This window comes from Platichthys flesus, chromosome 5 (genome assembly GCF_949316205.1).
Source record: "Platichthys flesus chromosome 5, fPlaFle2.1, whole genome shotgun sequence".
Classification (NCBI taxonomy): domain Eukaryota; kingdom Metazoa; phylum Chordata; class Actinopteri; order Pleuronectiformes; family Pleuronectidae; genus Platichthys; species Platichthys flesus.
In genome coordinates this window covers 9,724,692-9,740,941 of record NC_084949.1, presented here as the reverse complement: position 1 = coordinate 9,740,941, position 16,250 = coordinate 9,724,692, and the positions used below count along the sequence as shown (strand labels likewise).

The 16,250-nt window shown below is 40.6% G+C and overlaps 1 protein-coding gene across 2 annotated transcripts; it reads right to left on the bottom strand.

Annotated features, from left to right (window-relative positions):
* Positions 1–299: 299 nt before the first annotated feature.
* Positions 300–9,323, bottom strand: gprc5bb (G protein-coupled receptor, class C, group 5, member Bb). 2 transcript variants are annotated; one of them, XM_062387421.1, is made up of 4 exons: positions 9,192–9,323; positions 4,725–5,835; positions 2,743–2,855; positions 300–2,639 (listed from the first exon to the last, which is right to left on the bottom strand). In XM_062387421.1, exons 2-4 carry the CDS (start codon positions 5,833–5,835, stop codon positions 2,595–2,597), a joined length of 1,269 nt encoding a protein of 422 aa, XP_062243405.1. In that variant the 5' UTR covers positions 9,192–9,323; the 3' UTR covers positions 300–2,594. The 2 variants fall into 2 exon arrangements, with proteins under 2 accessions (XP_062243405.1, XP_062243404.1); XM_062387420.1 differs by lacking the exon at positions 9,192–9,323 and adding an exon at positions 6,821–7,545.
* Positions 9,324–16,250: the final 6,927 nt, after the last annotated feature.

Here is a 16,250-nt window from a genome sequence, read left to right as displayed (position 1 = left end):
AGTTAAATAGAAGGGTTGTGTGTGTGTGAATTGTGTGTTTCATGCGGGAACCCTGGATTTATTTTCAGATTCTTCTTCATCGAATATCGCACATGGATTTTTATCACTTTGCATCATTTGGTTGTGTTCTATGCTGTAATAGCATATTTTCTAATATGTGCTGCCAAAGAGGTGTTCCCCTATGTTTTCTCTATTTATTGGTATTTTCTCTGAAAAAAATAACTGCTACTCCCTATTGAAAAGTGGATCAATGAAGGAATGGATGCTGAAGGAAGATCAGTTCAATGACCAGACAGTCGTTAACAGAAGAAGTGCACCGATGTATTAGCCACTTTGTGCAAATCACATAACAGACATTCATATTATGCTGCGAGAAAATAGTGCTATGTCATCATCATATGAGCAGCTCAAAAAAGGTAACACAAGTGCTTCGTCATATTTGAATATTCACACAATTAAAACTCTGCTTTATAGGATTTTTACATAAAATTATTTGATAATAATTCCAAATTACAATATCAGAGCACACGCCTGTACAACACAGCAAAGTTGTTGACAACTTGGATATTCAGTAAAGTGTTACAGCGAGGAAACTGCAATTCTCCAGTCAAATATGCAGGGATTTTAGCCAAACTTTTCAAATATCAGACACACAAAAACGTTTGCAGTTAATGTCACAGTGATGGCATGTTTTCGCTGTATTTGATAGAAATTTAAATGAAAGGGATACTAAATCCCAAAACGTGTGAGATGCTGCCACTATATTGAAGAAATTGTTTGAAATGCTCATGGTGTTAATGATTTCAGGGAAAACACCCTGAAACTTGTTGACAAAACATCCCAAACTCAAGGTCTATTTAGCAAATTTGACCAAAATTTAAAACATATCACATGGCTTTCCTCTGCAGATAGGATTTACCATTTGTCATTACATTGTAGATGTTTAAAATGGCCATAATATCCTTTTCAGGTGTTCCTTTCCTTCAGCAGTTTCTTCTAAGTTACAGAGGCCAACGTCTTTGGCAATAGTATTTATCTCTTTGCCAGGGAACATAGCTCCTGAAGAGCCTATAATTCCTGGGTTGCATTCCTGGCTTGTTTACTGTAAAGTGTCTTTGTTACCAGGTAACATGCAACATGTTTATCTGCCTTCTAACTTGGCTCAACATGATTCCTGACATTGCTGCAGTTGAGTTTACAGCTCATCACTATGAGCGTCTGACCAATTTCAAAAGAGTTGGCCCACCGACCAATCAGAGCAGACTGAGCTTTTTGGGAGGTAGGCCAAAAGCTGGATATAGAATTTCAGACGTAGTATGACAAGAGGCACTGCAGCAATATCTATAGGATATAACAAATATAAATACTTTGACCATCACAGCATGTAAACTTGTCATTGTAGACCCCCAAATTAAAATGACAAATCCTTCAATGGCTAAAATATGGGCACTTTTCATTTCCACTTTGGATTGTTTTGTCAACTGTCAATAATCTGCTTTGAAACTCAACGGAAAAACTGTTATTTTCCCAAATATATGTATAAATATATATTTCAAAATTTTACAAAACATTCAAAATACATTAAATCTGACAAAAATACGGGACCTTTAAGCTTTACTTCCACATGCATCTCAAATATCACAATGCCCAGACAAGATCAGCGCTAATAAAGTGCAAAATCACATTCTCCAGCAGTAACTCCTACACTACAGAGTAGCTATTGCAGTATTAAATGGCTTTTTAAGATATGCTTATAAAAAAAACTAGATATCCTATAGATTCATCTTAAATCTTATAAATCACTTGAAAATCCCCCATGAACCAGCACTAGCTGTTAAATACATGACTTGTATCAATAGGCCCAGTGAAATGTACAAAACGGCCGATAGCACTGAGAATAGAATGGAGGAGAGAGACACAATGGAAGTCCCTTTTTCAGTGTGAAACACTGAGGCCAAGCAAGCTCTGTGGGCGTATGCAGGAAATTTACATAAACCTCCTGACAGGTTTTCTTCATAGGTGTAGCTTCATTCCAAACAGGAAGAGAAGGACATTTTTACTGAGAAAGTAACCCCGTTGAACAGCGCTGGATTAACACTGCTCAAGCAAAATGTTCACTTAACTACATTCAAATCCTCCTGTTATCATAACTCTGCCCCTGTCTCCTCCAGTGTCGCACTGGACTCTGAGTTCTGATACACTCTGAGTTCTGATAACATAAGCCGTGTTTCTACACCTCTCATCATAGTATTGCACCTGAAACGCAGTCACTCATGGATGAAATGTCCTTAACTATGGAAGCCACAGCACTTTTTCTTCCCTCCCTTCTGATTTCCTGTCCAGTGATTAAAGTTATCTGATCAAAAAGGCAATCAAGAAAATTCAAGCACAAATACTATTACAATTTGTTTTTAAAATCTCAAATTCATACACGTGACCAGAAACACAAATACATTAAAGATATTTAGCTCCCATCAAATCCACTGGAGAGTGATAGGGGATGTCTTTAATATTTCCATCTTCTCGTCAGGCAACATCAAATTCCTCCATCACAAGAGTGACTCAGATATATCCTCTTCGTGCCTTGTCCCACATTACCATAACCGGCGTCCAGTGTAGTTAATTGGGGCTGTGGGCATCTAAGAGAGAGGGAGGCAGAAAAAACAAAGGCCCATTGAGTTAAGTAATTGAGTGATTAAGAGAGGCTGACACACACAGAGGGAGTATTTCTGCCCAACTCACCGTGCCACCGTTCATGACCAGAGCCATCTCAGTGGGTTGGTACACATGACCTCTGAAGGCGATGCCAGGACGCGCGCTCCCTTGGCTGCCGTGGTACGGTCCACTCCGGAGAGCTGACCGGCCAATCGAGAAACAGCACACACGTTAAATGTGTCACATCTCCAAAATGATAATCATTCCAGCATGTACAATACCCACTTTGATAGATGTGTTGTGCTCTACTAAGACAATCATGCACATACTGAGGTATGATTTTCCCAGCACCTGGATAACTCAGATAATGTGACAGGAAGTCTAGACATCAACATTAAGATGGTCGAAAACTATTCCGGATACAAAGTTGATCACATAAAAGCAGTGAAAGGGCAATGAAAATAATAAATTATATAAAATAAAAGTTGTGTCTCACAAGTACAAAATTAAACATCGCATTAGGAGATATCTGGTTCTTTGGTGAAAGGTTAAACGTACACCTTACATAGATATTGGCACATTCAATTTTATTTTATTTTCCCAATATAGAGGTCAGATGCTTCAAAGACCTGATCACTAGCTGAGCAGGATGTGAGTGAATGGAGTGGCACCAGCAGCGGGAAACAATAAACCAAAACTCAATAATTCTTGGTTTGAGGTGATTAAACACTTATTGCAAATACTGTTTATCGTTTCTGCCAGAAGAATCCCCATAAATCCTACACACAGTTTTTCACATCCTGTGTCTTCTTTCCATGGCTCTTGCAAGTTTTCTGACAAAAGCTCATTACTCGCTTACTCTACTGCAGAGATTTTAGAGACAAGGAGGTTGTGACATGGCCTACACCACATATTCCATTAGAAAAGTATCAGATATTCTAACGTGGTCCTTTAAAACAAAAAATAAATCCTCCCATGCCTTTGCTTACACCGTGTTACATGACTTTCCTCTCTGACTCCGTCATTGCCTCCTCCTCAGTCAGCTGAACAAATGTCAACCTCCTGAAGTCTGCTTTCCTGGAAGACGCTCGTGATTTCTTTCCGCCACCTCCTCCACTCTTTGTTTGTCCCGGTTCCTCATAGTTTAGCTCCTCATCTGTGCATTTGGCTTCGTAATAGATACAGAGAGCTGCTGTCAAAATGAGTCATAAATCTTCCTGTGGGGAATTTCACAAGGTGTAATTGGAATTTGGATCGTGTACAGTGGCTAGAAAAGAGCAACGCTCTGCTTTATTACAGGTGTGGCAGGGCATTGATGTGACCGACAACTTGCAAGTAGATCAGGGCGTTGATCTGCATGTTATGGTTTGAAAGGTTCATAGCTTTTTATTCAATTTGATTCATAATTACATTTAATCACCCCTGCACCCAGGAGGTAATGCTTTTGTTTGGGTTAGTTTGGGTTTGGTTATTTCTCCGTATAGTACTTAGTAGGATTACACAAATACTTATGGATGGATTAACATAAAACTTGCTGGAAGGATGTGATAGTGGTGAGGGAAGAACCCATCAAATTTTGGTGTGGATCTTGAGTGCTTCACTTTTTTTTTTTAAATATTGTGATGTATGGTTTTTCAACGTTTTTGTTGAAATCCCACAGAATAATTCATGGCTCTTGGAGGCTGATATTTATGAGCGTGTGCAATTTGGTGCAGATCTAAATAAAAATCCGGATCTAGTGAATTTAAAGTGAACCTTTTCTATTCACTGTCACAGACCAGTGACCTGTCAACCAATCACTGTAGACTGTCGAGTGAGGAAAGTAATTCTTGAAGCATGATATAACTTTTCTCATGTAAAGAGTTCTCTCAGTCCCTCTGTGCAAGTTGTTCCAAAGCTCTCAATGGGAAGCTCTAGGCTAGGACATTTGTATGTCAACAGCCCTTGTCACTGTAAATGAATGAGTTAACCAGAGACCAACCTTGTATACATTTTCTTTTCTACACATTTTTTATTCCTCTCTTGTAAACACTGTCTCACAAACACACACACACACACATTTGGCTTACTTGCACTGTGCTCCTCCATAGAAAACGTTGGTTGGTTTTCTGGGAAGGGTCGGTGAGGGCGTGCAGGGAGCTCATCTCCAAAATGTGGAGGAGGGGACGTGTGACTGGTGTCGAAGAAATCTTGCGTGATGGACTGTGGAGGATTTCGGAGACACAGGTGCGCCTCTGGAATGGCGTGGAACAGCAGCAGGATCCATCCCTGAATAACCAGGGCCACCGCCAGCGCAGGCTCATCCAGCACTTTGACATCTTTCTTCCTTCCACCATCTAACCTTTCTCCTTTCCCCTTTCCCCTCAAAGCCTGGCTGCCGTAAAGATAAAACCCCAGCCAAGCCACCCACAGCAATGCTGAAGCCAGACTGGACAGGAAGAGCCACACAGCATTACACTTCCATTTCCGTTTTTCACTCTCTCCTTCTCTATCTTCTTCACCTCCACCTCCTCCTTCGTCTCCAAACTCTCCTCCACAGAGCACCACCCCCAGAGAAAGCCCCATGGCTATGAGGAGCAGCCCCAGGGTGTAGGTGCATGTCAGCGCAAAGTCCAAAGGTGGATATTCGCAGGCCGGGTGACCCTCCCTGACAACAGTCAGCAGGACCCATTCAGCAGAGATGATGCCCTGAACCAAGGCCAAGGCCAGGCCAAGCGCTGCCAGGGTGCTGCCCGATGGGCTTGTCTTGCCAGCCACTAGCCTCCTGAGCCTCACACCCTGCACCAGCAAACTGGAGAAGCAGAGGGCAAAGAGAGGCCCCCAGAAGGCCCTGCGGACCACACAGAGTGCCTGGTTCTTCCCCACCAGGAAAGCCAGAGAGATGGAGAAAAGGCCGAGAAGCGTGCCAAGGAGCAGAAGAAGAGGCCCCATGCCGGAGCGCCTGGCGGGGTCAGGAATAGAGCGCAGCTTGACAAGGAGGAGGACAGTGATCACCAGAGAGGTGAGACCACCGCTGCAAGCCACGGCCTCCAGGACCACTCCCCAGACTGACTCCAGGTCACACAGCACTCTGTACGGAGGGTCCACATCCTCACTGCATCCCCGAGGAGGAGAAGAGGGGTGGGATGAACCATGGCCAATCAGTGATAGGAGGCAGATGATTATCGTGCTGACGGCCATCTTAGAAACACAGAGACAAAAAAAAATGCAGTGGTGAGAGATGGAGAAAGGGTTAAAGGAAATAAAGAGAGGTACATGTAGAGAAAGAGATAAACAAAAGGAGTGACATTGTGGAAGGAGATCCAGGGAGGAGGGAGGCAGAAATGAATGTAGATATAAATTACTTTTATTATATTAGTTTTAAGAGGGTCTTCATGATGCATGACCTACTGCTGAAACAGCAGCCAACAAAACAAAGCTGTTATATATCAAATATTAAAATGTTTCTACATCTTTCAGATTCACACAACACACACACAAACACTCATGTACTCACAGCACAGAGCTGCTTTTAGCACAGGGCAATGGTTACCATGGGAACGGGAAACAGCGTGGGCTGACTACATTGCATACTGGGCTTTTGAGAAGTCGAGTTTCAGTAACCGAAAGCACAGAGGAACGCACGACTACACACTCACACTGACACACGCACACATGCACACAAACACACACACAGTCATGTCTCAATGACTTCAGATGACATTGCTTTTATAAACAATCATTACATGCAGACTAACTCTCACCTTAAAACATGTATTTAGTTTACCATGTCATTATTAACACCATTGGTTGTCTGCTTTTTTGTGACTTCACAAGAAAGACAAGTTGTCATAGCGGGACCGTGTAAACAGATTTAGGTCCCCACAACATGCGCCACTGACACACACACACACACATACATTGATTAAATTTACTTCACAGGATCCTTATTGACATTATTTCTTAGCCAACAGATCGACATATTTTAACCAGTGTCAGTAACTATATTAAATGGTAATCCTAAGTGTGAATATGTGAGGCTTGACTTTGGAAAATATCCTAATTTTATGCATTGGAGCACACATACACACACACACGCTCACATACACACAAATGAGAATAACACAAAACATTAAAACACCGTTAAAACCATTTCTTTCTCGAATGAAAAAAACTCAAAACTCACCTCACACATGTTCTTGATTTGAATCTTGATTATTGAGGGTGAAACGGCGTCATACTTTTCCAGTCTGCATCACTTCAACTTGTCAAAGTGTTGCCGTAATCCCAGCTAATGAATTCGCGGCAGCAGAAACAAAACAGTTTCCATTTTGCCTCTGAAAATGTCTCTAATGACGCCCTCAGTGCTCACAGCTCCCACTGTTCTGAAATACAAAATAACACACTTTGAGAGACCAGTAATGTCCTGTTGCTCCAGTGACACGTCCGGCTGCTCCGAGAAGAATCCACAATTATGATGCATGCCTGGATGCTACACACACCCACATAGTCAAATATATCTTCTGTCTCCCTTTCACTCTTCTCTCTCACCGTCTCTGCCCCTCTCTCGCTCCCCCTGTCCTCCTCTCTCTATTCATTCTCTCTCCGTGTCTGTGCTTCTCTGTCCCTGCTTCACGCTGAATGTGCGGAGGAGCAGAGAAGCAATCCCAGCTTTACCTCTGTTCACCTACACTCGGGGAGTTTAATTTGCTGATGCACCTGTCTTACAAGGAAGAAGATAGGGAAGATACAGCATGCAAGCTTGGCAACGTACTGCAAATCCCATATTAGTCACCCATCTCCCTGCTGTTTCCTGCCTTCATCCTCCCACGTCTTCCTCATGCTGCTTATACAATTCCTCCTCACACCCAGAACTGTGGGTCATGTAGATTCATCTGTAATCACCAGATTTGACCACATAAATAAGAAGCCTACTCAGCCTCCTAATGGTTTGTGTGTGTGCGTGTGTGTGTGTGTGTGTGTGTGTGTGTTGCAGAATGAAGATGGGATTTGGACAGAGAGGGGCAGATGGCCAATCTAAACACAGGTGAGCCTCGTGGCCACGTGGCCATCCTCATAGAGAGTGTTACATAATACCCTTGAAGACATGATTCAGCCAAGTTTCCCTTTAGAGTGCAGTTATCTCATCCCCTGGAGGGGGCGTCATGTCGGGTTGGAAAGGGACATAACATGACAAGGGGCAACAATTGTACCCGCTGATTGAGTTGTTTGTTTCACAGTTACGGAGATTGATGCTGATAGATATCAGTCAGCTCACTGACTGATATATGTCAAACACTGGAGAAGCAAAAGCTGGTTTGTGATGAACAAATAAATTCTCAGACAAAGAGATGCAAGATGCACCTAAAGGTGTGCACACATGCAGCCTTGAAGGAACAATACATCAGCTGCAGAGAGCACAGTGCCTGAGAACATGGCAAGAACAGAGCTGGTGCAGTGTTGTGTCTGCAATGTTTCTTTAATTTCCCAGAGGACATGCTAACACGAGTAATACTTTTCAAAGCAGCGATTACAGTTAGGTCCCACTCACACAGGCGCGACTATGGGGCTAATATCACAGGTCAAAGTTCGCGCGAAGTGCCTCGCCACAGCAAGTAAATGTTTGATTCACCTCCTCGCTATCACGAATTCGGCCTGAGAAGGATGAAGGAATTTACTCTATTTGTAGCAGAAGACAGTGAAAGTCCTGCAACACATTATTATCAGTTCAAAACCAAAGATTCCCAACATCACCGGAAGTGAACTGTGAACCTGTTGTAGGAGGACACAGAAATACGATTCATCCATCTGCACTATGCATCATATGGAAATAAGTTGCATCTAAATATGGTTGATTTAACACACCCACAAACATGTAGCTGACAACCTGCTCCGGCAGTCGAGAGAGGCTAATCCAGACATTGAGTCCTTGATATTATGTAAGCGGCAGAAGCAACTGCTCTGATTAGTGATAGCAGGGTACTGACTGGAATGATGAATGCGTGGAATGGTGCTTTAGAAGCTTGTAGTCATTGCTTAATTCACCATCATTGAGGGAAATACTCAGATGAATAATAATGACTAGAGCAAACATTTTGAATCATTGAGTCAGGAAAAGTACAGGTTTTTCTTAAAGAATAATAAAATTAGATCAGTTTCTTGATCTGCGCCATGTTGATGAAATATTATTATTCAAGTCATTTCGCAGAATTTTACACTTTCTCCTTTTAAGTGTCGGTCGGGAAAGGAATAGTCAGCGCCGGAATTTGCCAGACTTTCTATGCCAGTTGCCAGGTAACCAGTGGACACTCCAGGAAGTTAAAAGCTCAGCTGGTCTCCTGCCTCCAGCCAGTCAGCTGCTGAGGCTGGCTGTTGCTTCATATTAAGCGTACAGGTATGACAGGGTAATACAACTCATTTCAGTCCCAGCAAAAGAGCAAATTTCACAAATTTCTTTTTATTGTCCACACATTCAAGTTATTGATTGCAAAATCAATGTCTGATGAATCGATAGTTAAAACAATCCCTAGCTGCCATCAGCACTATTTATTACTTACAGTCCAAAAGGAGCTTGAAAATCCTGACACTCAGGTGAGGTTTATCTTGTGCGTGTGTTGTCGTCTGTTCTGTTTTGTCCCCATCGTGTGTGATTGAGTCCACTGACACAAAGAAAGGCTGCAGTGGGAGACAATGGGGCAGAGAAGTGCTGACCAACTCGGGTCATCGGTCCTAATCTGGGTAATCTAGTGGTTACTATGGTCACAGTGTGACAGGACCTCGATAAGTAGGAGCCATCCCATAATCCAATCTTCATCCCACCTCAAATCTCTTCTGACAAGACACATATAGAGTCCACAAAGGAAGTCCTCAGGGGAAAGCTCATTGGGCTGAACATCCATCGCGTGTTATGGTGACTATGCAACACCTTCCTTCACACTTACATAATGAAAGACCTTCACAGTTGGGGAGCTTTAGTTTCATCCTCTTGACCTTGAGGCCGCGATTGGACATTTACCGGTTGTGTGCTAGGTCCAAGGGTGGGAAATCATCACAGTGGGGTAGATTTGTTGTGAAGGCATGTGTGCTGTACAGTGTGGAGTCTTTTTTTTATTTCACATTTTATCTTATGTGTTGTTGGGGAGTCCGTACGAAGCGTTGCTACTCATCAAGAAGAAGTGGCAGTGGTGTATAGTGGGAAACTGATGCCTGCTCCCTCTTGCAGCTTTCTGGCTTTATCTGCTGTCATCTAGTTTAAAGCATCAGAACCTGGTCTCTTCAATTTAAATTAGGTCTTTAGCCAGGTACACAACCATTTGTAAGTTTTTTTACCTTTAGAAAATAAAAACAAAAAGTGAATGATCTTCTCTCTTGTCTTTTTCTTTGTCTTTATTGGAGAAATCACAAACCAAAAACCAGCACAGAGTACATCAGGGTATATCGCTTAAATCATAGCATGAAAATCATCAGAATATGGATTGCACATATAATACACACCTGCTTTCCTTTTATATTGATATTTTACATTACTCACTCTGGACTATTTATATCCCTTTATTCCGCAAAAAAACAGCATAACATGTTTCTCATGTCTCTCATACAAAAACCCTCTGCTTTAGTATATTATGCTAATTTATGGAACAAAGAACCAATAAATTATATCATGATTATTACGTTTTTTGCTTCATGATTTGCTGATGAGAATAAGACTTAAGTTTGCATCTCCAAAATGTTTAATGACTAACGTTAAATAGTGCATCTCAGTAATAAAGTCAACACCAAGACATTTTTAAGGTCTTGACCTTCTATGTAAAGTGCCTTGAGATAATGTATATTATGATTTGAAAGAATTAAAGCTACATCTCAGTAATGATTTATTGGTCATTCATTCATATTAATAATTATGTGGTTTAAGCAATAAGTTATTATTACTGCACCTTAAGTAATTAGCATCTATATCAGATTATACTATCAGTGTTTCACTAAATGTTTCTGTTATGCATTTTATCTTGCCACTTCTTTTGAATTTGTTCATATGAGAATATTCTTTCTTCAGAATAAAAACTAAATTATGAGTCAAATGACAATTTTCAATTAAAACATTCAATATGTCATTAAAATAAAATCTATATAACAATTTCAGAGAAAGAATAAAACTTTGATTTTCTTGTGGACACTATATATAAACAGGGCATTCAAATTTAATTAAGAAAATACTTTCATTTGACACTGATGTATCATCTTATTATAAACAACATCAGTTAGATTGCATTTTAAATCATATGATTGAAAAAAGAAAGCACAAACTTGTGTGAGCTCAGGAACATTTGTGTAGCCAGGTTTGGCCCCTGTACAGACGTAGGTCTCATCATGGCTCTTTTTTATATCTTTCGGTCTTTGAGTTGAGACGACGTTTCATTTATGTTTATAGACATGCAAAATGTTGTTACATGTGGGGCAGGAATGCACCACATCCTTACAAGAATCCGCGACCAAGGGGATCCAGAAAAAAGGCCAGAGCCTGGGGTTGAGGATTGTAAAGTCAAAAAAATGCTTGTTTACTTAGTGTATTTACCTGTCTGTGTGTCTATGTGTGTGTGTTTGTGTGTGTGTGTGTGTGTGTGTGTGTGAATACTCACAATAAGGCAGCAAGTAAACTACAGAGTGCCCAGCTGAGTGCACCTCTTTTGTATTTGATTGTACTGAGGACAGGGGTTTGGCAGCGAGGACACATCGTCTGTCCTGGAGCCTCCTTTGGCAGCTGCTGCACCATTAACATCGCTATAGAAAAAATAAATACATCTAGGATCCAAATATGAAGCTGAAACAACAATATAATTCCCCCTAAGTTTAATGGGCATCGCTGTGTGTGAGCAATGGTATTCCTCAGGTACTTGGATGCATGGTAAGCTCACCAAGGTGGTCAGGTGTTTGACCCTGAAGGGTGAAAGAGTCTTTGTGTTTATTTATTGGATTGGCTGCTATCCCTTTAAAGCTAGTAGCGTAAGCCTAGCATAGAACACAAACTCAAAGCCTGTGGCTCGGATTGTGCTCGGATGTTGGACAAATGATAAACTGATTGATAAGCCAAACTCAATAAAGCAAACTGTATAAGAAAATGATTGCAACATTTGATGGTAAAGAATGATAAAACACAGACAGAAAATGCTCATTAAATGTACTTGAATCCGTGTTGGATCTGATGTCATGTGATGAAAGGGGGAAAACATAAAAATATTGTTTAAAGCAAAAATAATGTTTAATGGTGTTTTGCTAATGCAAAATCGTTGGTTTCATGCGACGAAGTTTGAGTGAAAATGTTACTCCAAACAACAAGGTCTCCAGTGACTGATGCATCGATGATAGATGGGAAATGACAAAGAAGAAAATTCCTGATGACTGGAATCCTGTATTTCTTATTTAATTCTACATAGTTGGACATGTTGGATAGAGACACTCACCAGGCTGTACAGTCTGAGGTTGTTGTGGGGCGTACTGGTAACCAGGTTGGGCAACTGGATATGAGAAAAAGAGATTGAGCTTGAGAAAGGCTTAAAAGATGGATTAAGACGCCAGGAATAATTAAAGAAATAACAACTATGTTCAAATAAACGAGAAGGTTAAGCAAGTTTCTGTGAGGAGCTTGGTTGTTTCCTTCGTGTTGAACCAATTCTACATATTTGTACTTTTACTGGGAGACAGTTTAAGAGAGACACTCACCAAGCTGTACAGTCTGAGGTTGTTGGGGGGCATATTGGTAACGAGGTTGGGCAACTGGATATGGGAAGAAGACATTTAGCTCAACAAATGCTTAAATGAAAATTAAAAACAACCTCCAACCAGATGGATTAAGAGGACAGGAATAATTAAAGAAATAACAAATATATTAAAATAAACGAGAAGGTTAAGCAAGTTTCTGTGAGGAGCTTGGATGTTTCCTTCGTGTTTGCATAGGTTTTCTCTGGGTACTCAGGACGCTTCCCACAGTCCAAAGACATGTCAAATTGGTAAAGATCAACTCTGAATTGACCGAAGGTATAAATGTGAGACTGAATTGTTGTTTGTCTGTATATGTTGTCCTATTTGATAAGCTGGTGACCTGTGATAGGCTGGTGACCTGTTCAGTGTGTACCCCGCCTCACGCATGTCAGCTGGGATTGGCTCCAACATCCCCCGAAACCCTCAAAAGGATAAGCGATATAGATATCCATCTATTCTACATGATCCAATACTACATATTTTTACTTTTACTGGGAAACAGTTTAACAGTTTGAAAGGAGTACTTGCCAGGCTGTACAGTCTGAGGTTGTTGTGGGGCGTATTGGTAACCAGGTTGGGCAACTGGATATGAGAAGAAGACATATAGCTTGACAAAGGCTTAAAAATGTGTTTTAACCCAAGCCCTACCACATGAATTAAGATGGCAAGAATAGATCAGGAAATAAGAATGGCATTATAATAAAAGAGAAAAATAAGCAAGAGAAATTACAATTATTAAAGTTTGTGATGTCTTACCAGGAAAGACAATAGGCTTAGGAGGGACTTCCAAAGAGGTTGCAGGGATAGCTGCAGGCACATATTTCACTGTATGGGTAGGTCCACTGTTGTCATTCATGATGCCTGTTTAACAAACTAGGGGAAAAAAGCTTATAAGGCAGAGGTAGAGCACATACCAATGCCCTACAGTCCTTTTTAAATTCAGCCAAGCGAGAATGGCATACAGGGAAGCACATTCCTCCTTCAAGGCCCAGCAGTCCCTGTAAAATCAGGCTGCACCAAATACACACTTAAAGAAATCGGTCCCCTAAAAATATAGAAAACAATTCTGGGAAACCAGTGAAAATGTTACAAAAAAAAGCCAGATCTCACAATGTTAAAAAAAGGGATTCCATAGACCCCTTATTTGGACCTGTACCAAAGTTTGATGGGTCCCTCCCTCACCCATACTGCATCCTTCCCCTTAGTTTCCATTCAGAAGTTTCCCATTCAGAAGGTGTCGAGTAATATTGTTTACAGACAACAAACAAACCTAACCTCAGACTGAGGCAATAAAGTAATATGGAACCTAGAGGATGATTCTTTCAGGTATTATTTATTATTCACAACAATATCTCTCTTTGTTTTATTTCTATATTTGTAGAACATTTCTGTATGTTGTGTGTTTGTGTTGTAAATCTGGCAAATGTTTTTTTTCTTCCAGTAATGTTGTAACCAGTAATGTTGTGTCCATGGGCTTGGGTGGACTTGTTTGTTTGTCAGAAGGGTTACACAAAAACTAAGGGAGGCATTTTTATATATTTCACATATTTCTTAAAGAATAACTCATTGACTTTGATGAAGAAATCAGGCCTGTTTAGTGGACGGATATTTGTGTGTGGGAGTGTGTGTTTGTGTCTGTGTGTTTGTGTGTGTGTGTGTGTGTGTGTGTTTAAGTGTGTGTGGATTCAAATAAAAATGCAGACTTGGCAGTTTTAGATGTGGTTTGATAAGAGGACTGGTGTTGGTAGGTAGTTTTCATACTAGATGATGTTCCAGCTCTGGAATTTTCCGTGAACACTGGCTCTCGGTATTTCCGTCGTGTTCAATTGACCCTTAACATCTGATTCATATGTGACAAACCAAAGCCACCGATCAACTGGTACGCACATACAAACCAAACGCAAACACAGGTTTACAGAAGTTGTTCCCGCTCACCACAAAGTACTCAACACTTGTACGTGCTAATGTTAAGTTTGCATTCAGCAAAGAGGTTTTTTGTTAACTCATGTTTCTGTCTCTCTAGAGCTCAGAATATTTGAAAATATGCTTATAACCATCAACAAACGTTGACTACTTGTTACCCAGAAATGTTCATCGCCTAGCGCCTAGTGGAACTGCATGCACCACCACTATGAACTGTCACTTTAACATTTCTCAACTGTGCAATATTCACTGGAGTATATTCATTTGTAAAATAATATATGTAATATAAACTCATTAATGTTATGTGCAATCCATCCGCTGTACATATTCTGACACATAATATATTTCTTTACACTGTAGATACCGGTTAAATTACATTTACAATTGTTCTATACTTCTATTTCTTTATATTCCTTAACCCAAGTTCTGCATGTTACCCATGTGATATCTTTCTGCTGCTGTAACATTGCAAATTTCCCCATTGCGGGACGAATAAAGGACTTCTTAATCTAAAATGAAAGAACAAAATCAGATGAGCAGGAAGATGTCAGGCTCTGCTTTTTTTATCTGAATCTTTCCCATTTGTATGTCTCAATCTATTTCTGTTGATCTATTGCTGCTTATTTCAGGAGTTGTACGTGTGCACCTCAGCAGCCGGACTTTTGTAAACACAATCAAGTCCAGTTGTTAATGTGCACATGTACAATTTTTGAAAATGCCATGACCTGGATGACTGAGAATTTTCTCAGATCTCTTGCTGCTTACCTTGGTAAGGGGGACAGGAGGGTGTGTCAGAGTTGGTCACTGCTTGCTTCTGTGGTGCTTGAGAACGACAAATTTAATTTTAATGTGTCGGTGAGGAGGCGAAGCAACGCTATGAAAAAATAATTCTTTGAATGTGATTTCATCATTTACAATAACCACACTCTGTGCTGACATCGAGTATCAATTTCAACAAAACTCTTTCAAGATATTAAATAGTTTCATTTATAAATTTTTATTTTAATACAGTAGCTTACTACCAAATACTTAAAAATATGATGTATTGATTCAAACTCTTATTTTTCCAGTGCAAAACGTGCTCTTCTGCAGATGAGGCCTGTTTGCATAGATGGTCTGAACAAATGATAAGATCAAGTGAGTGAAAATCCTAAACCACCTGACATGTAAAAAAGAGTCATGGTGGAAGAACACTTCAGTGAAACACATGGTCAGTGGCTCACTTCACCATGTGTTTGAGCATTTTCACCTCCACCTCAATTTCAGTAAAACAAATAAGTTTCTATATGTCTCTTCTCAACCTGGCCCTGACAGCTTCTAATCCCTTGGACTCACACCAGACCGTTGACTCAGCTTTGAACAGAATCTGCACATACAAGACAGGAGCCAGCAAAGATCCAGACACTTAAAGGACACTCTCCATCACATCTGTTCCATCTGTTGTACAAAAGTATCATCCAACCCTTCCTACTTTACACCTCCACCTGTTTCGTCACCAAGCTCTCTGTCACAACCCGCAAATAACACATGCAACTCTCCCCAAGTGACTCGCTGTAATAAATCTCTGGATGGGGAAACAACTTTCTCCGACTAAACCTCTCCAAATTCAATGTTAATTTTGACATGCACAACCTTGAAGCTGGATGGAGGCATCAGCAAAATACTTCAAACTAATGAAATTCAACAGTTTGTATTTTTGTGCCACGATGCCGTGGTGATAGCTGTTGGCCTTCAAGTGTCATGTTTTCAATGTGTGCTTATCAAGGGACACAATTGGCCTTATGAGTTGTCATGCTTGCGTGCGATCAGCTCATGAAATAATATATTATGTGAGGGAAGATGATAGCAGGTATGTTGGGTATAGTCTTATGGGTCTGAAGCTACATATGTTTACTGTCAGAGTACTGGCCATGCTTTTTGAAATTATAAGTTTGAAT